Below are 27050 nucleotides of genomic sequence, written 5' to 3'. Positions count from 1 at the left end.
AGAATTAAGGGACAGAAGTTTAGGGGTAATATGAGGGAGAACTTCTTTACGCAGAGAGTGGTGGCGGTGTGGAATGAGCTCCCAGTGGAAGTGATGGAGGCAGGTTCACATTGGTATCATTTAAAAATAAATTGGATAGGCATATGGATGAGAAGGGAATGGAGGGTTATGGTACGAGTGCAGGCAGGTGGGACTAAGGGGAAAAAAATTTGTTCGGCATGGACTTGTAGGGCCGAGATGGCCTGTTTCCGTGCTGTAATTGTTATATGGTTATATAAATGCATGTATATCCTATTCCTCGGAATACTCTCTAGTAACTTTCCAACTACAGTTGTTAAACCACTGGCCTAAAGTTCCCAGGATTTTTACTGCAGGCCTTTTTGAACGGAGGCACAATATTTGCCACTCTCCAGTCTTCCAACATCTCTCCTGTATCCTGCATATAAAATTATACAAGGACTGGACAAGCTAGATGCAGGAAAAATGTTCCCAATGTTGGGCAAGTCCAGAACCAGGGGCCACAGTCTTAGAATAAAGGGGAGGTCATTTAAGACTGAGGTGAGAAAGAACTTTGTCACCCAGAGAGTTGTGAACAGAGGGCAGTGGAGGCCAAGTCACTGGATGGATTTAAGAGAGAGTTAGATAGAGCTCTAAGGGCTAGTGGAATCAAGGGATATGGAGAGAAGCCAGGCACGGGTTATTAGAAACATAGAAAATAGGTGCAGGAGTAGGCCATTCGGCCCTTCGAGCCTGCACCGCCATTCAATATGATCATGGCTGATCATCCAACTCAGTATCCTGTACCTGCCTTCTCTCCATACCCCCTGATCCCTTTAGCCACAAGGGCCACATCTAACTCCCTCTTAAATATAGCCAATGAACTGGCCTCAACTACCCCTTCTGTGGCAGAGAGTTCCAGAGATTCACCACTCTCTGTGTGAAAAAAGTTTTCTCATCTCGGTTTTAAAGGATTTCCCCCTTATCCTTAAGCTGTGACCCCTTGTCCTGGACTTCCCTAACATCGGGAACAATCTTCCTGCATCTAGCCTGTCCAACCCCTTAAGAATTTTGTAAGTTTCTATAAGATCCCCCCTCAATCTTCTAAATTCTAGCGAATACAAACCGAGTCTATCCAGTCTTTCTTCATATGAAAGTCCTGCCATCCCAGGAATCAGTCTGGTAGACGTCTGATAGACGATCAGCCATGATCCCATCCTGCGTTTGGACTGTTCGACCTGCTGCCCTCTGGAAGGCGCTATAGGTGCATCAAATCCAGGTCAAACAGACTCAGGAATAGCTGCTTCCCGAGAATTATATCTAACATAAATTCAAATCCACACATGCACTGACTACACCGCCCAACACGGACTTCCATCTGTCTATATGTATATATGTATGTAGCGCCGTAGAATTTGTGCACCTATTGAAGTCCTCCCTTCTGTTTTGTTTTTCTGTTTCTTGTTTTTTGTGTAAAATTGTATGTATGCACTGAGTACGAGCAGCTTTCAGTTTCACTGTACATGTATAGTGACAATAAATGGCATATCTATCTATATCTATCTATATCTATATCTATATCTATATCTATCTATATCTATATCTATCTATATATCTATCACAATGAATGTCGGTGCTGGCTTGAAGGGCCGAATGGCCACCTCCTGCACCTATTTTCTATGTTTCTATGTTAAGACGACTTGTAAATTTCAACCAGGCTCCTGCAATCTCCTCTCTAGTTTCCCACATGCCCTCAGATGTATGTGATCAGGCCCTGAAGATTTGTCACCTTTCATACACGATAATACCTTCAGCACCTCTTCGAACGCAACATTGACGCACCTCTTCGACCGTAACTCTGATCTAAATCATCCAACGCTTCGCTGCCTGCCACAACTCAGAGTTATTCAGCCCTTATCACAAGCTCTGGAGCAATGTTCTAACTTTAAAATGTTCATCGTGTTTTTTTTAAATCTCTCCTTAGTCAACCTTTTCTATCTTAGTAACTGCCTCTAAAAGCCCTGTCCCACTGTACGAGTTCATTCAAGAGCTCTCCCGCATTAAAAAAAAAATCAAACTCGTGGAAAGCACATAGAATGAACGTAGCGGGTACGTTGGAGCTCGGGGACGTCTCTTAGCGGCTCGTAACGCTAACGGCCGGTACTCGGGGAAACTTGCTAACGCGGTAAGCTCGGGAAGACCCGTGAAGATTTTTCAACATGTTGAAAAATGTCCATGAGAGCCCCGAGTACCTGCGAGCGGCCATTACCGTAAATCTCCGAGTTCGAATCAAGGCAAACTCAGGGGGAACTCTTGAATGAACTCGTACAGTGGGACAGGGCTTTAACTCCACAATCCTTGGGAATACCTGCACTATTAAAATTCTGCCATTTAGAATATTCTTAAATTTAGTTCAGTAGCAGCATGGTTTTGGGTGTCATAGTCTTAAGTGTTGGAAGTGCCTTCAGGTTTCTCTGCCTCTTTTACTTTCTCAACATTTACTCTTTCACTCCATTTTTGTTTGTTTCCGTTTAAGGTTTAGAGGGATATGGAAAGGTGGATGGGTAGCACCAGCATAGATTGGGCATCTTGGTTGGCATGGACAAGTTGGGTCTGAGGAACTGTTTCCGGTTTGCCTGTTTCTGAATTTATATCACACCTGTTAATTGCTTTCAGATGCTTTGCTATTTTAGGAGACGCCAAGTGAATGTTTGCTGTTATTGTCGATATCTAATAACACCTAACACTGGAATGTGAACTACCAGTTTGTAACGAAAAATTAACGGCAAAAATACATGGCCTTATGCTAAGGGATATAACCTTCATTAAAACATCCTTCGACTGTGCTAGCAGGAATTATTTGGAGAAAGAATTAACAAATATGCCAACGGCCTTCTTATTTCAGGATAGGCAGCAAAAGGTAGCATTGCCCACGTACCCACCACCTGAAAAATGAATATAAAACCCCTTGTATAACTAACTTCCTCCAACGCAGTGCAAGTCACTTTAAAAAAATAATCAATTAACTGAGGCAAACGGAAAACTGAACCTGAACATATTGTACACAAAACAACAGATGGCCAAGGATTGGATTACAGGTACGTAGAGTCCCTGAAAAGATTTATCTTGTATTTAACCTTGCAGTTGTGCTATTATTGCACCCACTAATCTTAAAGCAAAGACCTGAAATTTATCCCTTAATTTCAGCTCATCTAATACATTTTATGAGGGAGAACTGGAAACAAAATGCTCAAAATATTGCACATTTTGTTTGAAGAGATTAAATAAATAACCAGACCTGAAATTTCAATAATTTGTAAATTAATCTTTTTTTTACCATTCATTCCTGTCACCATCATTTACTTCACACTAAAAGGCATAAATAGCGGCCTTGGAATATTGTTTATGGATGAACACAGTAGATGCAAAAGTCACAACATTTGGTGATGCACCAGTGAAGGCACAAGACATGGTGGGCCGTGTGGCTGGACACACGAGACCTAGCAGGTCGCACAAAGACCAGGGAGCAGAGAGAAGGGAGCCGATAATGATGGATGCAAGGAGCAAGGCCAGTAGGAGAGGGAACTGGGGTCTGGCCGACCTGCCCTTAAGGTAAGCTGCAGCAGGCTCCCACCAGGGCACAAAAGTTGACAGGTGAGGAGAGGGTCCGAGAGTTTGCTGGACGATCCAGAGGTCCAAGGAAGACAATGGTTTGAGATCCTGCAATAGCCTGGGGCTCGCCTGGATCGGGCACCGCTCACAAGACCTGGAGCATGAACTCTATTTTGAAAAATGCCGCCAAAACCTGGTACCTCTTGCACGCACTCTCAGTGGTTTATTTCTGTACACTTTGCTAATCAGGGATTGTGCTTAGGTATGGAGATACTTTACTGAACAACATGCAAAATAAGAATTTCACTGTGCTTCTACACATGAGATAGTAAAGCACTATTGACCATTGAAAAGCAGAAAGAAGCAAGCAGATTCCAAACCAATTTCATGTCTCACTTCCACTGTAGGATGCAAAGCTTAGCACATCGGTCTGTGGAACCGTAGCTAATGCACCATATATCAGCTTGGCGAATGTGATGAGGTTTTCATTTAAAACAATACAACTCAATTCCCAAGATTTCCCTCACATGGGTTGCATTTCCGATATCTTCTAACATGTTAAAGAAGCACATGCAGCCCACTGTATCAATATCAGTTCTTGGACCATTCGCACTAGTTCCATTCCCCGTCCCTATCTACCTCTCCGACCACCACTTACCCCCCACCCTGTCCCCATGATATTTCCTGGCAATTCTATTCTTCAACACCTACTCATCAACATCACTCTGATTCTTCTATTTTCTACCAATGCCAAGAGCAATCTACAACATCCAGTTAACCTTCCATGGATGTGAAAGGAAACCAGAGCTCTGGTGAGAAACCGAGGTGGTTATAGATAGAACATGGAAATTCTACATAGACCCATGGTCCAGATAGAACCCAGCACGCTGGAACCACTGTGCTACCCTGCCTAATTTAAAACATTACATTTGAAAATCTGTTCCGATTTTCAATTGCACAGAATATGGTTAAAACATAAGCAGTACATTTATACATAGCTCTCAGCATAAAAGGGTGATTTGTTTATTGTAATGAGGTGCCACACCTGGAAGAAAGTTGCACAATATGGACAGAACAAGGAGAATTGCAATCTGTGGTAGATTTGTGCCAGAGGAAACTATGATGCAGCAAAATTAACACTGTTTCAAGCAGACTTTGAGGGATTTTGATCTGTTTTTAAAAATGTGATGTTAAGAACAAAGAAGCAAATAACCAGACCTGAAATTTAAATAATTTGTAAATTAATCTTTTTTTTACCATCCATTCCTGTCACCATCATTTACTTCACACTAAAAGGCATCAATAGCGGCCTTGGAATATTGATTATGGATGAACACAGCAGATGCAAAAGGCACAACATTTGGTGATGTCAAACAAGAGGTTAAAATGCAAACGCCTACTTTGCACATACCCTCGCTAATGGTTTTTAGAGTTCAAAATTTATTTATAAATACGAATAGATTTTCCATAAATTTACTTCAAAAATGCAGCGGCCATTTTATTTATCCTGTCACATTAACACTGGAGAAGAAAGGGGAGTTCTAAATGTACCAGTTACTTTAAAGGCAATCAAACCTCTAAGCTAATTTGACAACATGAGTATACTCCTTTCTTAACACTTATTTCTGAATTCGATGAGCATGTGATATACTGGTATGTATTTTGCTACATACTAAATGAACAAAACTAGAACAACATCCACATTGCTGAAACAAGTGTCTTTTCATTTTCCAAATTCCATTTCTGCAGCTTATGGTAGCAATCACAAATTTCAGATGCAGGACAGAAGGCCACAGGAGATCCTTCTTCTCTGCGGCTGTCAATAGACAATAGACAATAGGTGCAGGAATAGGCCATTTGGCCCTTCGAGCCAGCACCGCCATTCAATGTGATCATGGCTGATCATCCCCAATCAGTACCCCGTTCCTGTCTTCTCCCCAAATCCCCGGACTCCGCTATTTTTAAGAGCCCTATCGAGCTCTTTCTTGAAAGCATCCAGAGAACCTGCCTCCACCGCAGAGAATTCCACAGACTCATCACTCTCTGCGAGTCTTTACAACTTCTCCCCCTTCTGTCTTGGGGTAGACTGTGACTGACCCCCCCTCCAATCTTTGTACATCCCCCAAGCTTTTCCACTCGTCACTTTAATTTAATTTTCCATGTATTTTCTGTTTTGAGTGTTTTGTGGTTTTTTGACTGTTGGCAGATCAATTTCCCTCCCGGGATAAATAAAGTTCTATCGTATCGTACAATTTTCCTCGTACATAGGGATTTGAACAGGATGGCATCTCCAACAGCTGGAGATTTAGGGAATCGGTAGTGTACATCATATTTGAGTCAGCGGGTGTATTATGTAAAAGTTTCAGTGAGCAGCTTTCTATTATTGATGCAGGTTTTGTGGTAGAAACCAGATGTAAAACATGCCAACAAATTGTGGTACAATCTTTAAATTCTTCATCTGTAATCAAGTCCTTCACAAAGCTCCTTTAGTGAGAGAGAGCTAATATAAACACAAACATTTCTAAATTGTCTTAGCACATTTAAAAAAAAAATGATGAAAACAACCTCTGTGCATTATTTACATAACAGTTTTCCTTCTCACTTCAGAGGAGAATAAAGTGGGGTTCCCTGTATTCACCAGTGAACAATGGGTTTTGGCTTTTATCCTAGCACATGGAAAAAACATGGACTGGTCTTCTCAGGAGCCACCAATGTTAACTTGTGGATGAAGTTTTGGTCCAAGGTGTCAAGATGATGAAACAGTTTTGACAGCTAACAAAGCTGCACCACACTTTGGCTAGCTATCAATGATGCCAAAGAACACTCAGAAGCAACCAATTAATATAAAAGAAAAAATTAAACCACATAAGAAAACTTATGTAATTAAACAAATGACACCACATGCAATTAATTAAAAAAAAATTAATTTACATCATATTTGCCCTTCTTCCACACAGCTGTCCCCTTCCATTGAAATCAACATGCTTACTGTTCCTGTGCCAGATATAACTGGCACAGATTCAGAGGGCATCTTCCGCACTCTAAATACTGAGGAATTCAGCAAGTTTTGCTCTGTTGCTGGATTGCTCATGGAGTTCACCAATAATCAGCTATGAAATTGCAGTAACAAGACCAGTTAATTCAGGATTCGCAGATAGACAAAAAAAGCTGGAGTAACTCAGGCAGCATCTCTGGAGAGAAGGAATGCGTTACGTTTCGGGTCGAGACCCTTCTTCAGGATTCGCCATTTGTTTTGATAATCCTGAATTTCCTAATACTTACAGTATCATCAATTCGGTCTGGGACTGCCAGCATTCTGAATGAGTCCTTGTTTGACGTATTTTCCATAGAAACACAGAAAAATAGGTGCAGGGGTAAGCCATTCGGCCCTTCGAGCCAGCACCGCCATTCATAATGGTTATGGCTGATCATCTAAAATCAGTACCCCGTTCTTGCTTTTCCCCACATGTCCCTTGATTCCTTTAGCCCGAAGAGCTAAATTTAACTCCCTCTTGAAAACATCCAGTGAATTGGCCTCCACTGCTTTCTGTGGCAGAGAATTCCACAGATTTACAACTCTAGGTGAAAAGGTTTTTCCCCCATCTCAGTCCTAAATGGCCTACCCCTTATTCTTAAACTGTGAATCCTGGTTCTGGACTTCCCCAAAATCAGGAACTTTTTTCCTGTATCTAGCCTGTCCAATCCTTTAAGAATGTTATATGTTTCTATAGGATCTCCTCTCATCCTTCTAAATCTTAGTGAATACAAGCCCAGTCGACCCATTCATTCATCATGTCAGTCCAGACATCCTGGAAATTAACTTAGTGAACCAACGCTGCACTCCCTCATAGCAATAATGTCCTTCCTCAAATTAAGAGACCAACAATTGGACACAATACTCCAGGTGCGGTCTCACCAGGGCCCCGTATAACAGCAGTAGGACCTCCTTGCTCCTAAACTCAAATCTTCTCACAATGAAGACCACCATGCCATTTGCCATCTTCACTGCCTGCTGTACCAACATGCTAACTTTCAGTGACTGATGTACAAGCATACCCAGGTCTCGTTGCACCTCCCCTTTTCCTAATCTGACACCATTCAGATAATAATCTGCCTTCTTGTTCTTGCCACCAGTGGTAACCTCACATTTATCCACATTATACTGCATCTGCCATGCATCTGCCCACTCACCCATCTATCCAAGTCACCCTGCAGCCTCATAGCATCCTCCCCGCAGCTCACACTGTCACCCAGCTTTGTGTCATCCGCAAACTTGATGATGTCACATTTAATTCCCTCGTCTAAATCGTTAATCTATATTACTAAAAGTCAGTTCTTGACCGGTTTTGGCCATCTGTGCTGCGATTTCCGAGAGAACGCCGCCACCTACGGCCGTCATTTTTGGCCACCTTGCTCAGAGCCCCCCTCCGCCGCATGTGTGCCGAGGATTTTTCCCATTGATGAAAAATGACAGAGATATTAATGTTTTTACAAAATTCCCCATTCTCTCTGCTGCCCCCACTGGCGGCAGGGGGGAGGGACTATAAAACCAGGAAGTGGTGTGTGCCACACAGTCTCTTCAATATGGAGGAAGGCAGAGGGTCATGTTTCTCTGAGTTGTGAATAACACTGAACACATGTCTACTCAAATGTAAGTGCCCTTAGTGGTTCTAAAATGCTTGCAGAATGTGTCTATTGGTTCTAAAGCTTGCAACAAGTGTCTCTATTGGTTCTAAAGCTTGCAAAAAATGTCTATTGGTTCTAAAGCTTGCAAAACAATATCTATTGGTTCTAAAGCTTGCAAAAAATGTCTATTGGTTCTAAAGCTTGCAAAAAATGTCTATTGGTTCTAAATCTTGCAAAAAAAAAGTCTATTGGTTCTAAAATGGTTAATACTAGTGCTCCAGAAAGCCCCCCTCCCCCCGGTTGGCTTGGCTTGGCTTGGGTGGGTCTTGAAATTGAAAGGCACTACTTACTGCAAATGGCGGCATGAAGTTGAAAGGCACTACTTACTGCAAATGGTGGCTTGGGAGCTTTGGTTTGAAGTTGAAAGGCACTATTACTGCAAATGGTGGCTTGGTTGCTTTGGCTTGAAGTTGAAAGGCACTACTTACTGCAAATGGTGGATTGGGTGTGGCTTGAAATTGAAAGGCACTACTTACTGCAAATTGTGGCTTGGGTGTGGCTTGAAGTTGAAAGACACCACTTACTGCAAATGATGGCTTGGGTGTGGCTTGAAGTTGAAAGACACCACTTACTGCAAATGGTGGCATGAAGTTGAAAGGCAGTACTTACTGCAAATGGAGGCCGGGGAGCTTTGGTTTGAAGTTGAAAGGCACTATTACTGCAAATGGTGGCTTGGTTGCTTTGGCTTGAAGTTGAAAGGCACTATTACTGCAAATGGTGGCTTGGTTGCTTTGGCTTGAAGTTGAAAGGCACTACTTACTGCAAATGGTGGCTTGGGTGTGGCTTGAAGTTGAAAGACACCACTTACTGCAAATGGTGGCTTGGGAGCTTTGAAGTTGAAAGGCACCACTTACTGCAAATGATGGCTTGGGTGTGGCTTGTGTGTGGTTTGAAGTTGAAATACACCACTTACTGCAAATGGTGGCATGAAGTTGAAAGGCACCATTACTGCAAATGGTGGATTGGGTGTGGCTTGAAGTTGAAAGGCACTACTTACTGCAAATGGTGGCTTGGTTGCTTTGGCTTGAAGTTGAAAGGCACTACTTACTGCAAATGATGGCTTGGGTGTGGTTTGAAGTTGAAAGACACCACTTACTGCAAATGGTGGCGTGGGTGCATTGGCTTGAAGTTGAAAAGCACCACTTACTGCAAATGGTGGCATGAAGTTGAAATGCACTACTTACTGCAAATGGTGGCTTGGGTGCTTTGACGAAGTTAAAAGGCACTACTGTAAATGCACTTACTTCCTGTTTGCACTGTATATTGATTTTAGATAAAAACACTACCACTTACGGCTGTGATTTTTGGCCATCTTACTCAGTCCCCCTCCACTGAGCAGGTGCAGAGAATTCTTCCCATCAATGAAAAATAAAAGTGTTATTAGTTTTTTTTTAAATGTTGAGAATCTCTCTCCTGTCAATCACTCCCAGCCACACATTTTCCGGTGGTGGTTGGGGGGGGGGTTATAAAACCCAGAAATGTGGGTATGGCTCAGTCTCTGCAAGATGGAGGAGGGAGAGGTCACGACTTGCTGTCTTTAGTGGCTTTGCACCCTACTTCAAATGGTATGAAACTGCACTTGAATTTGGTGGCCTTGCACCCTGCTAGAAGTGATAAGAAACTGCACTTGAATGTGGTGGCCTAATACCCTGCTTGAAATAGAATTTCAAGGATTAGCCCTGAGTCAACTACAAGCCCACCAGCTGTGAGTTAGTGAGTTGCCAGCACAACAGGCTTGATTGACTGAGACGCCAGCCCAAGAATCCATTTGGTGCCATACTAGCCCTCTGGAAACCAGTCCCTTCAGCCCACAACACATACTATACTAGCGCTCCCCCCCCCCCCCCCCCCCCCCCCCCCCCCCAACTGGCCACCAATATTAGAATTGGTGGAGAGGTGGAATATTGCGTTGGATGACCAGCCCTCCTGTGTGAAGCTGGGACCCAACGGGTCCCACTTTGTCTAGTATATATTGTAAATAACTGGGGTCCCAGCAACGAGCCTTGCAGCACCCCACTCGTCACTGCCTGCCATTCTGAAAAGGACCCGTTAATTCCTACTCTCAGCTCTCAGTCTGCCAACCTGTTCTCTATCCATGTCAATACCCTACCCCCAATACCATGTGCTCTAATTTTGCACACTAATCTCGTGCGTGGGAGAAAGCTTTTTGAAAGTCCTGATACACCACATCCATTGGCTCTCCCTTGTCCATTCTACTTGTTACATAAAATTCCAGAAGATTAGTCAAGCATGATTTCCCCTTCATAAATCCATGCTGAATTAGACCGATCCTGTCACTGCTTTCCAAATGCGCTGCTATAACATCTTTAGTAATCACTTTAATTATGGCTTAAATATGAACATGTAAAGGTAAACATATACAGGGAGGAAAATAAACACACAGAATTCAGATGCCCCAGAGAGAAACTAATCTATTAGCAACTCAGAAATGTTCCAGAAATTGCATCAACATAGTGTACCCAGTAACTTTGTAAAGATTAAGGCTTATTATTGTCACATGAAGCCTGATAACAGAGTGGAATAAGCTACACCTAAGTCTGGCGGAGCGCTCTTTCAAGCTTCTGTGCCTTCTTACAGACTGGAGAAGAGGAGGTAGAATAGCCAGGGTTGGTGCTTTTCCGAAGCACCACGACGTGTAGAAGGAGGCAATGGTGGGATGTCTGGTCTGTGTAATGGACTGGGTTACATCTACAACTCTCTGCAATTTCTTGTGTCTTGGGCAGGGCTGTTCCCAAACCAAGCTGTGATACAAGCTGCCAGTATACGTTCTATGGTGCATCTGTAGAAATTTGTAAGAGTCATTGGTGACACGTCAAATTCCTTCAGTCTCTGCTGGAAGTAGAGATGTTGGTCTGCCTTCTTCGCAGTCACATCAATGTGGTTGGACCACAACTGGTTGTTGGTAATATTAATGCCAAAGAACTTGAAGCTTGAAACCATTTCCACCAGCACCATTGATACTGATTGGAGCATGTACTCCACCATGCTTCCTGAAGTCGATAATTAGCTCCTTCATCTTGCTGACATCGAGGGAGAGGTTATAGTCCTATCTATCCTGTTTTCTATCTCGTTCCTGTACCCCGTCTTGTCATTGTATGTGATCTGACCCACCCCAGTGATGTCATCTACTAACCTGTAGAGTTAGTGTCGTAGTTGGCCGCATAGCAGTGAGTGTACATGATGTATAGCAAGAGACTGAGAATGCATCCTTGTGGGGCACCAGTGATGAGAATTATTGTCATAGAGTCAGAGTTATGCAGCATGGAAAGAGGTCCCTCAGCCCAACTAGCCATACCAACCAAATTGACCCATCTCTAATAGATCCACCTGCCCGCGTTTGGCCCATATCCCACTCAACCTTTCTTATCCATGCGGAGGATGGGTTGACACCTCACCAATTGTGGACTGTGGGGTTAGAAAGTCAAGGATCCAGCGGCAGAGAGGGTGCAAATTCCTAGATCAATGAGTTTGGAGATGAGTTTGGATGGGATTATAGTGTTGAAGGCAGAGATATAGTCAATAAATAAGAGTCTAATTGAGGAATCCTTGTTGCCTAGATGTTCCAAAGATGAATTTACAGCCATGGAAATGGTGTCTGCTGGGGATCCGTTGCATTGGTAAGCCAACTGCAGTGGATTAAGGCTGGCTGCAGCATAGAGTTAAAATACTCCATCACTAGTCTTTTGAAGATGGTGGATGTCAGAGCCACTTCATGATAGTCATTAAGGCATGGTTCCTTATTTTTCTTTAGCATTGGGATGATAATGGTTTTGTTGAAGCAGGTGGGGACCTGAGTATGGAGTAGTGAGAGGATAAAGAGGTCTGTGAATACCGCTGCCAGTGGACCTGCACAGGTCCTGAGGAGGCGGCCAGCGACTGCATCTGGGTCAGTTGCATTCTGCGGATTAATTTGTAGCCGTTGACACAGGCGCACCCGCGAGTGGCGGGGTAGGGGGACATTCCTCCACCACCTTCTGTTCAAAGCGCGCGCAGAATGAATGGAGTTCTTCGGAAAGTGTCTCATTGTTGCCAGCAATACTGCCCGCTGAATAAACCCCATCCAAAGGTTATCTAGGAGTTGAAAATAGGGCAGAACAGTTCGAACAAAAAGGCAGGTGTAAACATTTTAAGTGCACGTCAGCAGCGTTTCTGAGGATTCACATCAACAATGTTGTCAGCAGTGCCATGCTGCACTTACCCTACTGATCCTAGGGGATGGATTATTCAGTCTTAAAATAGCTCTATGCGCATCAGGATTGTTGTTAAATTGAAACCATGTGATGTACAGCATGAACAGAAAGTTGGTAAAAGAAGATGCATTGGAGAACAGTAGCTAAAAAAGATTTATTTGCACTACCTATACAACAAGACTGTTTGGAGCAAAATATGAACAATGAAATGGTTTTAAATCATCCTAGGACAGTACGAATGGTGAGATTCAGAATAGATTCAGATAGAAAATAAAAAGTAATACATGAAAGAATGGCAAAGAAAAATATTACAGATAATAAGTCTTTATAATGAGCGGAAACACACAAAGAAACTTAGCGACAAGCGTAAGCCCTTGCAATGAAAGAAACAATGAAGGAATATTTATTTTTAATATCTGCCTTATAAACAAAGTAGAAGAGCAAACTGACAATAATAATGCTATACAAATCAGTTATTAAGTTTCAGACAAAAAAAACAGTGCCTTTATTTAATGCATTTTAAATATGATTCTAGTGCTGAGGACCTGGGAGGAACTGACCAGCCATGGTCATATTGAATGGCGGTGCAGGCTCAAAGGGCCGAATGGCCTACTCCTGTACCTATTTTCTATGTTTCTATGAAGTTTCAGGTGATGCAGAATATTTCAAAGGTTTATTCCACAGGATAAGGGACTTTATCAATGATCATTCCGGAAGTGGCAGTGCTGTTAACAGCTGTGGCTCGCCTGCAGTCCGTCTGTCTTTACTTTTTTCTGTTGTTTTTTTGTCTTGTTTTGGTTAAGTTTTAGTTTGTTGGGTTGTGTTAGAGGGGGTGAAACATGATCTCTGTCACTTCCTTCGGGGGAATGCGGCTTTTTCGTGTCGTATCCCCCTTCTCTGCCTCCGTCTGCGCTGAGGCTTAATGGCGGAGCTGGCGGACTCCAGCCTGCGACCGACCCCGAGGCTCCGGAGGCAGAGCCAGCCAGGACTCACCAACGAGAGGCTGGCCGTCTTCAGGGCTGAGGCAGCGGTGGCCCGACTTGCTGGTGCGGCGTTCTGTCTTTCGGCGGCGGCATGGAGCTGATGTGGTGGGGCTCGGAGCTGAGACTGCGGGAACCGGAGCTGGGGCAGCGGCCCGGAGTGGAGACTGTGGGACCCGGAGCTGGGGCGGCGGCCTGGAGCTGGGACGGCTGAGACTGCGGGAGTTGGGGCAGTGGCCCGGAGTGAAGACTGCGGGACCCGGAGCTGGGGCAGCGGCCCAGAGCTGGGGCAGCGGAACCCAGAGCTGGGGCGGCGGCCCGGAGCGGAGACTGCGGGACCCGGAGCTGGGGCGGCGGCCTGGAGCCGATGCTGTGGCGGACCGTCTCGGAGCGGAGACGGCGTTCTGGCGGCGGCGACATCACTACGGAGGTCCACTGGACTGGAGTGCGGCATCTCCGGCCTGGATCGATCGCCTCAGCGCAGAGGGAGAACAAGGAGGGAAGAGACGGAGACTAAGACTTTGCCTCCATCACAGTGAGGATGTGCTTGGTGAACTCACTGTGGTGGATGTTTAATTTGTGTTTATTGTATGTTTTGTTTTTATTGGTTCTGTGTATGACTGCAGGCAACATAATTTAGTTCAGACCGAAAGGTCTGAATGACAATAAAGGAATCTAATTCTAATTTAGATGAAGCAGAATTAGTTTTGTTTCATTCAACCACAGAGGGAATAATTGTGCTGGAAGCAAAATACATAATATATGCGAGGAAGAGTTTTGGTAAACATTTGAAACTTTATAGGATTTGTAAAGGAAAATGGATCTCATTCAAAAAAGTCAGCACGGGCACACTGGAGAGAATGACTTCCATTGGTGTTGCTCAATTCTCTAATTTCAAGAAGAAAACTGGTCAGGGATTCCTCCCAGAGGCCATCTACAGCAGAGTTAATTATCTGTTGGCAGAAGTGACCTTCAGGTGGCATCAACTACTCTAACAAATAGAAAGCCTAGAAAGGTCACCAGACCAGTGGTAACTTAGTGGATCAGACAGCATCTCCGGTGAACCCATGAATAGGTGACGTTTCCAGTTGGGACCTTCTTTGGTCTGCAAAAGTTGTTGAGGGTCAGGACAAGTTCTACCAGGCGAAGTAGAGGGAAACGATTGGTCCTCTGTACAAGGAAGAACAGGAGGGCCTTGAGAATTTCCTGGTGAAGATTGCAGGTGTAAAGGGATCGGATGTCCATGGTACAGATGATGCAATAGGGGACTAGGAATTAAACGTTGAAAATGCGAGCCATCTTGGATGTAGGTCAGAAGGGACTGGACAAGGGGGGAAATTAGGATAGAATCCCATTTTTAGTAAACCAACATCTGCATTTCCTTGCATCTCCTCTGTTATATGCTATTGGACACCACAGTGTGTGTATGTTTCGGCCCTCCATGTATTTAAAATAAAACAATTGTTTAGGTTATCGTTTTTCAGTTGTAATTCATTTCTCAAAAAATGTGATTGTGCAGATACACAAAAGAGTAAAGCTATTCAATAGGCATACGACTGTTAACTAACATAGTGCCTGTAGATGACATGTGCATGTACCTTTAACATAGTGACCTCACCACTACTAACCACTCCCCACATCACAAGTATAATTAGAACCTTCCCACCCATTGATCGCTCTCTCTAGTTCTGGTGACAGACCACGAACAGTTAGGGCAGCAACGTATGTGTATCATGAATAAACAGTAGTAAAGACACAGTGTGTTATGACTCCTCTTTACAGTGCCCATCTTAGATTTAATGATTATTTTGCCTGGCTAAACAATAACCAAATGGTAAAGCACGACTTAGATCAAACAGTGATCACAACGAGTGAATTTAATATCAAGTTGGCGAGGCAAAAAAGTGGATCATGCATCATTAAAAAAGATTGACAGTGCAATTATGGAGTGGTGGGCATTGTAAGACGATCCAAGACATATTTTTGGTGGAACATGAGATTGGATGATAATCAGAAAGAGCTAGGGTGTATAAATAACCCCAGTTAACAAGAGAAGTGAGACCTTATATTCCACTAAAATAGAATGTTTTGGGGAATTCGAGGGTACAACAAAGGGAAACACGAAAGGGATTCAAGATGGAGCATAGCATCAAAAGTCCAGTATTTATCTGAGATATAGACACATATCCATCCTTGATAGGTGGGATTTTAAAATCTGGATTATTTTGCAATAAATAAGTAATTAGCAGTAACAACACAAAACTAATGAATACCCTTAAAATCTATCTCAATCACTAATGTTCTTCAATGATGAAAAACCTAATACTCTTGCCCAAAATCCTAGATGCACAGGAATAGTTGATACTTCACTGCCATCCAATTGATCTAGCAATTAGATAGGCAATAAATAGGCAATAGATCTGCTTATACTCGCTAGAATTTAGGAGATTGAGGGGGGATCTTATAGAAACTTACAAAATTCTTAAGGGGTTGGACAGGCTAGATGCAGGAAGATTGTTCCGGATGTTGGGGAAGTCCAGGACAAGGGGTCACAGCTTAAGGATAAGGGGGAAATCCTTTAAGACCGAGATGAGAAAAACATTTTTCACACAGAGAGTGGTGAATCTCTGGAACTCTCTGCCACAGAGGGTAGTTGAGGCCAGTTCATTGGCTATATTTAAGAGGGAGTTAGATGTGGCCCTTGTGGCTAAAGGGATCAGGGGGTATGGAGAAAAGGCAGGTACGGGATACTGAGTTGGATGATCAGCGATGGTCATATTGAATGGCGGTGCAGGCTCGAAGGGCCGAATGGCCTACTCCTGCACCTATTTTCTATGTATCTATGTAAATACTATTGCAGATAATGCTGTTCATGCAAAAATGTTGAAGGAATTACAATCTTAAAATAAAGAGGAATATTGTGTACAATACAAGAGGCTTTCACATTTAGAGAAAAAGAACAACTCAAAGCAATCTAGATTCTTTAAAGACAGAGGTGGATGATGTTGCAATTGGAGGAAAAAAGATCAGGAAATTATAGGTTTGCTAATCTAATTTCAGTTTTCATTTTACAAGCTAAGGATAAAATATTGGAGATACAACAAAAATGACAATTAAGTTGAAGCGATGTACTTGCTGGAATAAATATGTTAAACAGAAATAGTGGAGAAAATAATGAGACCAAAAGTAGACCTGCGTTTAGGATTTCATTATTTCACTCACGCGAAACGTGATATTCCAAAGACTGGAATATTTCCAATTCCCTTTAATTAAGAAAGCAGGAGAGATTAACTAGGAAATTATAATGGTACATGTCTAATGTCAACTGTGGAAATGATACTGGCACCTTTTGTTAAGTACAGAGTAATTAACCACTTACACACATAAACCAAATGGAAAGTGTCTGCATAGATTTGTAAAGGGTAAGCATTGTTTTCAGGATGAATCTGACACAGAGGATAAAGAGTATATTAGGATGTTAATTACACAAATTTACAGAAACCATTCAATAAGAGAGTGTAGTCCAAAAGGGAAATGGAGACAACCTAGTGATATGGGTAGGGAATTGATTGAGTTTGAAGACGAGAATAAGCAATTGCATTGATGATGTGGTTATGTGATGAAGAGGAAATATTGCACCAAAGGGAGGCATTAAGTAATGAACAGTGAACAGGGTGGATGAAATAAATTAATCAAATTCGGCCCATGTGTATACATATTTTTTAAATCACTCTACGAACTCCTCCTGACTGCACAACATGATTCCTGCTGCCACGTTTCTGTCCAAATTTGGCTCAGTGCTTCCTTATTATAATCTTTGTCCTACAATGTTACAGGATTTATCACTGTAACATGCCCTCTGATGAAAAATTTCAGGCAAAATGATTCCTTAAATTAACTAAATTGCCTTTGGAAAATGTTTTCCAAGTGCCATTTTTATCACCAACATATATTTTCAGTGTCAAAATAAAAGCTTCAAATATGCAAGTAGGAACATTACATATTTCACTAGACTATTAATTCAGCAAATTATCTATCCATAACATCTCCATTTGAAGGTCATGATCTCCATGCAGGGGTAGTGCCAAAACAGACTGTGGCTGAAATTATTTTTTTTTTCAATTTACTTTAATGATACAGAAGATGTCAAAGGGTCTGTGGAAAAAAATGTCATGAAAGAAGAAAAGGAGTATTGAATATACACTTCTAAAGAAGTCTGAAGAAGGGTTTCGACCGGAAACGTTGCCTATTTCCTTCGCTCCATAGAATGCTGCCTCACCCGCTGAGTTTCTCCAGCATTTATGTCTACCTTTGATTTTCCAGCATCTGCAGTACCTTCTTAAACAAACTGAATATGCACTTGTTGCTTTGATTTTGTTGGTTTTGGCTTATTGGACTGGGATTATCATGTTTAATACTGTTTCAAAATCAAATTAATTTTCAACTTAACAAAATTTAGAATGTGAGGTCAGAGTTTTATGCCAGTATAATGCATTGCTTCTATGAAATCTGATCATTTTCTTACTAACTTGGATGCCATTTGCTTTTCTAATTTTGATTCACTTTCCAAACTTTTTACTCTTTTCTGTTGTACCCTTTTTATGAATTCTTTAAATTCATAATTTCATTAAAATTGTATTTTATCATGCACCTTTCAACAATTCAGCACGTGCATCTAAAAGCCAGACGACTTAAAAGGTATTCAAAACTAAATATCATTATATTTTTAACTTCAGAGTTTTCTGTTACAGCAAAGTTGCTCATTCATTATTAGTTCTTCAATATTATTCATTTGAATTGCCCCAAAATAATTTAGCGCATCATCACCATAAAATTCTAAATTTTATACGTTTATTGGCCAGCCATAGGATCAATTAAAAAACTTGTAGCCAAGCTTTCAAAGTCATGCATTGAACTAATATTCATTGCAGACTTGTTTTAATGATTTTTTTTCATGGTCTTAAGTGATAGGAGCAGAATTAGGCCATTTGGCCTATCAAGTCTACTCCACCATCTATCTTTTCCTCATAACCCCATTCTCCAGCCTTTTCCCCATAACCCCTGATAAACGTACTAATCAAGGATCTATCTCTGCCTTAAATATATCCATGAACTTACCCTCCACAGCCTTCTGTAACAATCAATTCCAGATTCACCATCCTTTGACTAAAGAAATTCAATAGACAATAGGTATAGGAGTAGGCCATTTGGCCCTGCGCCGCCATTCACTGTGATCATGGCTGATCATCCACATTCAGTACCCCGTTCCTGCTTTCTCACCATATCCCCTGACTCCGCTATCTTTAAGAGCTCTATCTAATTCTCTTTTGAAAGGATTCAGAGAATTGGCCTCCACTGCCTTCTGAGGCAGAGAATTCCACAGATTCACAACTCTCTGGGTGAAAAGGTTTTTCCTCATCTCCGTTCTAAATGGCCCACCCCTTATTCTTAAACTGTGGCCCCTGATTCTTGACTCCCCCAACATCAGGAACATATTTCCTGCCTATAGTGTGTTCAATGCCTTAATAATCTTATATATTTCAATAATATTCCCTCTCATCCTTCTAAATTCCAGAGTCTACAAGTCCAGCCGCTCCATTCTATCAACATATGACAGTGGTGCCATCCCGGGAATTAACCTCCTCATCTCCTTCTTGAAAGAACGTTGAATTCTGAGGCTATAACCTCTTGTCCCAGACTCTCCCACTAGTGGAAACATCCTCTCCACATCCACTCTATCCATGCCTTTCACTATTCATTGAAAAAGTGCTTCATCCTGCTTTTTATTGAAACAATTTGTCTATGTTCACTGACTACTGGAGTATATTTGAGGTTGGGCTCTAGAAAAACTGACCAATATACTGCATCATGTGCCTCCAGAGATTTCTACTGGGTGACACACTGAATTTCAAGACTGGTCGAAAACATTATGGCTTACCTTCGGTCCCAAGAATTCATTCCCATGTCATTAAGAAACAGTCTACAGTAGTAAAAGGGTGCCTGAGGTTCATGATGAGTAGATTCTTTTTGACTGGCCACACTCATACAATGATCCTTGCTCCACCTCTGAATGTATTCCTCCTCCTGATTGCTCTGTCCCAATATGGCATCCATTATGTTCCTTTCTTGATCATGGTTCATTCCTACGGGTGGTGGTGCTGGCTCACTGAGTCCCAGCCAAGGATGTGGCAAGCATTCTGGACTGGTGTTGACCAAGTTTTCAAGCAGCTGATCAAGATCATCTTGCTCCGTTTGACAAGTATTGCAGTCGGGATTCTGCACGTCAGACAGACCATCAACCACAAACTTAACATTCGTAGGTGGGGACGTCCTATAGTCTTTCGAGCAGGACATCGGATTGCTGAACGGACAATATAGGATCCGACCATCCCAAGAATACCTTCCGGAGATATCACGCACAATTACCCTCACATCGGACGCAGGAAGGCTTGGCTCACTACCAGACGTCCTTTCTAACATTACTTTTTCAGCAGGAATTTGAAGGTAAGAAATTAGGGTGCTGTCATTCAGGACAAAAAGTTGCAAATTTGGGCTTTTGAACACCTCAGAAGACAGGTCTGATGATTCAACATATGGGTTGTCATGGTTCTCACTGATGAGGCTATGAAGTATGGCAGGACCTCCTCTGAGTGGATAGTGATCCAAATGGTTGATCAGATGCGTCATTACCATACGCGCTGTAAGAGGGATCAACTCCAAACTTCTTCTCTTCTTATCTGTAACGAACGATAAAGAATATTAAAATATATTAAACAATGCATCCCACTTAACAAGGGAAAGACAGTTCTTTTTCTCTCTTCCTAGCCTCACTGGATTACATCTGTATTTCATAAATCATATCATTGGAATGTATCTGGCCAACCCTTCATATATATTCTCTTGCACGAAATATGGGCAAAAGCATTCCAGAACAGTAGCAAGTGAGCCAAACTACAAGGGTTAACACCTTCTGGCCACCTCACTTGCAATGTCATACCCAGACTCCATGATCCATACTTACTTTTATAAATGGATCCTGGTAAAATTCACATCAGCTAACCTTCTAAATTGCCCCCTAGTTTGTAGTGAATGGGGCAACAAAACTAGTGTGAACAGGTGATCTATTGTCACCATGGACCACCCAGGTGGGCCGAAGGGCCTGTTTCAATGCTGTATCTCTAAACTAAATTGAATTCCATAATTAATGTGCACAACTTCACAAATTATACTAATTTTGTGATCACTCACCACTCAGCTCCAGACTAAGGTTTCACTGAACGTATTTGTATGGTCCAGGAGCTTACTAGATGAAGCAATGTTGGATCCATGGCAGTAAATCCTGTCAAAGGGCAGAACAAGCTTACCCCATCCCCCCTACTGACTACCAATTTAGCCGACAGCCACTTTAAAACAATTGCACAAAAAATCTAGGTGAGTGAGCCTGGCTGGGTGTTGATACTGTCAAAAGTCAAATGTTTCAGACAGACAGAGATGTTCTAAAATTAAACAACATTAAGAAATCATGATACATATAAAACTCAAGCTCTGAACACAATGAAATATAAATGTATAAGAGAATCTATAAACACATATTTATCTCAAATGTTGGTACCCATTCCCCATCACTAAAACGGACAGAAAATTATCTGTATCACAGATTAATCCTGTAAGGGTTCTGGAAGAACATTCCTCGCTGCTAATGGTAGAGAATTGGTCCATTGCTGGAGTCCAGGGGAAGTCAATGGTGCGGTTGTAAAATCACCACTTCACAGCTGTCAGAGAGCTTGGAACTTCTATATTTGCACATGCTTATGCAGTAATCCCAAACCTTCAAGCATTTCTTGGCAAAATTCAGCCTATTTACAGCCCAACAGGTTTGATGACATATATTGCAAGCTTGTACTGTTCAAAATTAAAATAACATTTTAACGGTGCTAGTTTTGATATTCAACATTTCTCTGACCTCATTTCAGCCAAAACCAAGATAATTTAGTTGGCAATCAAATGCCTATTTAAATCAACACATGAATATGCTACATCAATTTGCATATTTGAATGGTGTTCTGATGCAGATTGAAAATATCCATAGGTAATTCAACGAAATATTGATACCAACTTAATTTATTTGTAAATAAATCGAAATCATCAGTAAATAGTTAATAACGATGAGTGGTTGTGCCATATAGCAACTTTAAATATAAATTTTAAATCCTTGCAGACAAAAAGGGACACTCCAGTCAAGATTTTTCAATCAGTATTGTATTCTAATGATGTAAGACGCTTACACTTCTTTAAAATTTCAGATTTGAAGGGTACAGGATGGTGCTGAAATCATGTTGACTTGTGAACCGACAATGTTACACTCTTACTTGTTACACTGTTACACTCTTATACTGTGTATGATTGTGCCTGATATATGGTTGGATAGTCACTGAACTGCATGCAAAAGAGAATTTCACGTGACTATTCTCGTCAAGCTAATTGAATAAAGTGCTAAACTATTTATTTTGAATGGGTTAATTTCTTGCATTAAAATAACACTGAATGGAAATAAACTTCCCGTGAGTTTGTCAATGGCCACGATAGCACCAAACCATCATTTTTTAATTAATATTATTAACATCTCCAGGACGTGAGTTTATTTGTAAAAAAATATTTAACCTTCAATGACTATTAAGAAAGAACAGCTTCAATTGAGATATTCTGTAAAGTACAGTTCAGAAGGAGATATTCTACAGGCGAAACACTTACTTTCAGTGACAGTAAGGAGGCTGCCAATGTCCTTTGAGCCATATGAATGTGCTGGTTCAGAATTTTTTACATTCCCCAATGTCAAAAATGGATCATATTCTGTAGAGGAGACATCAGCAAGAGTCAGGAGGTATTGACTTTGTTGGGTGTAGTGGTGAGAGCCATAAACACAGGAGTGTAATACCTGCAAAACAAAAGGCAATGGATGGGTGCAATGAATCCCGAACACAGTTATGATCTAATTCACTGGGCTTAAGTTTGAGTTCCCTGACACTGCTGTTTACAGTGAACACGTTTTGTAAACAGCACAATTAATTGGCCGCACCATTTTTTTTCTCTGTCAATCTTATGTTGCTCTGCTCTTCCAGGAACTAATTAGAATCAAAGTTGAAGCACAGTGACTAATGCAGCTAAGACAGCATCTCCGGCACTGCATTTACAAGCATGTGAACAATGTAAAGTTTATCCTCAATTAAATAAAGATATGGTGAACTCTTAATGTGGCAAAAGGAATGCCATACCAAATTCACATGGTATAATTTCATTCCCACTAATCACAAACTGGCACTTGAAACAGTGTAAGAAGGAACTGTGGATGCTGGTTTAAACTGATGATAGATACAAAAACTGGAGTGACTCAGTGGGTCATTCAGCATTTCTGGAGAAAAGGAATAGGTGTCGGTTTGGGTTGAACATGTGAATTACGTTAGTCTCAAAACTTTTATACCAAAATCCTAGAGGACATTTCATTGGAATACAGCCTTGATTAAAAATATACGGTAAAAAAAAATTAAAGTGGTTTTACATAAACCACTTAGAACTAGCTACATGAACCATTGTTGAAAAATATTAGTGGCATCACTCACTGGCGTCTTGCTGATTATATAATTTCATCATTGGGTTTTTGGTTTGAATCTAGATAAGCTAATTGAATAAAAATCTCCTCTCACAGCTATAACTGCCCTTTTTAAATGGGTTCAGGCTTTCCAGTGCAAAAAAAGAGACTAAATCTAATTAACATATTTACGAAATTAACCGCATATTCAGAAACATTACAGCCAGTGTTTCTTTTGGTATACAAAATGGTGCCGGTGCACACACTCTTCCTTACTCTTGGTGCCTGCGGCCAATAAGGTGCTTAAGTTGTTTATGGGCATGACAGTTTAACATAATTGATACATTATATATTTTTTAACATTAGCAATCTTTTTGTAATATTCAAATATGTAAATATTTTGAAATTCAGTTTTCAACTATTTAGAGGTGCTGGTACAGCATAGTGTCACAAATAAAAATCACTGCTCACAGAGCAAAAAATGAAAAAGATTGTCATGTAGATTTGGAGATAGTCTGATATGTAACCACCGTATGATTTCCTTTTGGATAATTCATTGCCCAGTCATGGACCAAGACCTTTTAAACTTTAGTCCCTCCTGTAAATATAGACGGTGCTAATCTTGTGAGTTCTTTGAGATGACATCTCTCCATTAAGTCTCCCTGGCCGTAGACATGCCGAGACAAGGAAAAGAACTTGTTCCAGGATACATTTACAAAGTATGCAAATTCTTGTCACGATTTTGCAAAAGACATAGCCAAATGTTTGTTGTTTGTGATATTTATAAACGACTTGGACATAAATGGAGATGGATGATTAGTAAGTATGCAGTTGACACCAAAATTTGTGGAGTTGCGAACAGTGAGGTGGACCTATAGTTAAGAGAGAAAATTATCCGATTAATCAAGAATATGCAAGCCCTGTTCAATGTTTCAGTTAAGTGAACATGATCATGGGGTAAGTGCAATGCAAGTATTTTCCTTCAATGAGTTAGTCTAAAATGCATAAGATAGGGTGGCGACAAGGCTCACGTGTAACAACACAATCCACAGAATTTGGGAGCAATTGGAATAGAAAGGCAGTTAATGGCCAGAATTTTTTTATTGCATTGTGGATGCTGACAGTTAAAATGGCAGCAAAAATGGCAGCAAAAATTGCCGTGATCGTATGCAAAGGTGAATGTGATCAACAGTGTGAGCATAAAACAAAACTTTTGAAAATCATATTATTTTATTATGCCAAATAAAAATACATTCAATCATAGACTTGTTAATGGTAAATATATTCGAAAATGTCCCTCACTCATTGAGCTAGGTTAATGGATTAACTTGTTAATAACATTAAATTCACTGTGATTTATAATATCTAGCAGGCACATATTAATGGAATCCAACAAAGGGGGCTGCTGCTTTGCGACAGTATAGAAATTACCTCTGTCAAGGCTTAACGACAGTATTAGAATTGCCACTGCCTTCACTTTTTAAATAATAATTTAGTTTAGTTTAATTCAGAAATACAGCGCGGGAACAGGCCCATCGGCCCACCGGGTTCGCGCCGACAAACGCTCCCCGCATATTATCACTCCCCTAAACACACTAGGGACAATTATCACATTTACCAGGCCAACCTACATGTCGGTATGTCTTTGGAGTGTGGGAGGAAACCGAAGATCTCGGAGAAAACCCACGCAATCACGGGGCGAACGTACAAACTCCGTACAGACAGCACCCGTAGTCGGGATCGTACCCGGGTCTCCGGCGCTGCATTCGCTGTAAGGCAGCAACTCTACCGCTGCGCCACCGTGCGGTCGTTTTTGCTGGTAATGATTCTGTATTGTATCTAAACTAATCACCCCTCTACCCAGCACATCTTCATCCTCCATCTTAACTGCCTTCCAATTCCCCACTGCTCTATGCCACCCTACTTCAGTGTAAAGACATTCCAAATAAAGTAAGGTAGACAAAACTGCTGGAGAAACTCTGCGGGTGAGGCAGCATCTATGGAGCGAAGGAAATAGGCAACATTTTGGGTCGAGACCCTTCTTCAGACTGATAAAGTAAAGTAATGTGACATAGATGACCAAATTATGATTTATTACAACATAATTAATTGTATGCCTAATGAAAATGGCACCCTTTAATAAATTCATTTTTGATAGAAGATTTAAGTGGCCTACAGTAATGAAAGTTAACAGAGAATATAGAATAGTACAGCATGGGACCAGGTCCTTTGGCCCACAATGTCCATGCCGAACATGAAGCCAATTGCCTTTTCCTGCAAATGATACTTGTCCTTTAATTCCCTACATATCAATGTGCCTGTGCAAAAGCCTCTTAGATGTCAATATCGTATCTGTATCCACCACAAGCCCTGCTGAACATTCCAGGCACCCACCACGGTGTAAAAAACACTTCTTTAAACTTTTTGTTTAAGAAGGAACTGCAGATGCTGGAAAATCGAAGGTACACAAAAAAGCTGGAGAAACTCAGCGGGTGCAGCAGCATCTATGGAGCGAAGGAAAAAGGCAACGTTTCGGGTCTGAAGAAGGGTTTCGGCCCGAAACGTTGCCTTTTTCCTTCGCTCCATAGATGCTGCTGCACCCGCTGAATTTCTCCAGCTTTTTTGTGTACCTTCTTTAAAGTTTGCCCATCTCATCTTAATGCTATGTCCTTGAGTTCTTTGACATTTCCACACTAAACCAGTTTTAAATTATTAGACAAAGACATACATACCCTGTAGATATAGTCTAATAATGGTGCTCGGCGTGCCAATTGGTCTTCCATCAAAGTTGCACTAATAGGTTCCAACAAGGCATCAACAGACATTGCCATACACCAATCCAAGAGACAAAGCAGTAGAGATACTATTAACTAGAAGGGAAATACAATCCAGTGTTCTACATTAGTTTCATTGTCGTGTTGCTATGTTGTTATGCCAATGAAAAGGGGCAACATAGAACCTAATGCTCACCCTTTTATCTGCATCAACAGATGAGTGTTCTGCACTGGGCAGGAGAAATGCAATCGTGGCAACGAGAATCTGTGTTGAAAAATATTGTTCAGTTCTATTAAAGCACACAAAATACATTTGTTTAACACCCATTTTTATCAATTTCAATAGCAGAAAAGGATAATTTGATTTTCACACTCAAACTACTTTGAACAAAAGCAATTTACCTCAGCAACTTTTTTGGGGAGCTGCGATTCATACTTCTTAAGCTTTTCCATATGTGTAACCAACAGCTTCAGCATGTCACAAGCCACTTCAGCAACCACTTTGTTGGAAAACTAAAGACAAACCACGTCATTGAAAATATAAATAACAACTATAAAAACAGTCTCTTACTACCACAATCTAACCGTAACATATTTACTAAATAATTACTTTAAGGTGAACTAAATTTGTGAGATGCTTTGGGAAGTTCATCAGAAGATGAAGAAAATATAGGAGATTTCACAGTGGATTAATAAAAAAAAACAGTAATCAATACTTTTATAATTTTTATACTAGCCAAAAGTAAAATAGGAAATGTTATCAGATAAATTTGTACTGATAAATCAGGTATACTGTTGCCCAAATTAATATTCTTCTAAAGTAAATGTCTTCATAATTAAACATCATGTAATGCTCGTCATGGCTCAGCTGATTAGAGCTGGAGACATCAATTATATATATGTCATTCTCAAACATCAAGGGCTCCTAGTTCTTTGTGTCTTTGCATTAATTCCTACATATTGTTAGCCTCTTAGAATCTTCTAATGCACAATCAAAGAACTCTCTCTGCCCATCAGGAGGCTAAGTAATACCACAGTCCATGAAGTGGATGCAATTTTCAACTGTGACAATTGTCATCAGCTGGTTTGTAAAGGACTGTTGTCTATCAATGACGGTCACTTGCTCAACAAGGATATTTTGCACAGCCTTTACAGCACAAACCTCCATGAGCAAATATTTACTTTTTGTATGGTAACACGTAAT

At 41.2% G+C, this 27050-nt stretch overlaps 1 protein-coding gene across 4 annotated transcripts in view; it reads right to left on the bottom strand.

The window, feature by feature from the left end:
* ralgapa2 (Ral GTPase activating protein catalytic subunit alpha 2) overlaps positions 1-27050 on the bottom strand; it is a 328019-nt gene that overhangs the window by 146141 nt on the left and 154828 nt on the right. For all 4 annotated transcript variants that reach the window (XM_055638986.1, XM_055638985.1, XM_055638987.1 and 1 more), the window contains 5 exons: positions 26249-26359; positions 26043-26111; positions 25805-25942; positions 22238-22421; positions 19425-20223 (listed from right to left, as the gene is read on the bottom strand). In XM_055638986.1, coding sequence (XP_055494961.1) covers positions 19425-20223; positions 22238-22421; positions 25805-25942; positions 26043-26111; positions 26249-26359 — 1301 coding nt within the window. The remainder of the gene's footprint in view (positions 1-19424; positions 20224-22237; positions 22422-25804; positions 25943-26042; positions 26112-26248; positions 26360-27050) is intronic.

This window comes from Leucoraja erinacea, chromosome 8 (assembly GCF_028641065.1).
Source record: "Leucoraja erinacea ecotype New England chromosome 8, Leri_hhj_1, whole genome shotgun sequence".
Classification (NCBI taxonomy): Eukaryota; Metazoa; Chordata; class Chondrichthyes; order Rajiformes; family Rajidae; genus Leucoraja; species Leucoraja erinaceus.
Note: the sequence above shows the minus strand (reverse complement) of the source record. Positions and strands in the feature narration are given on the sequence as shown.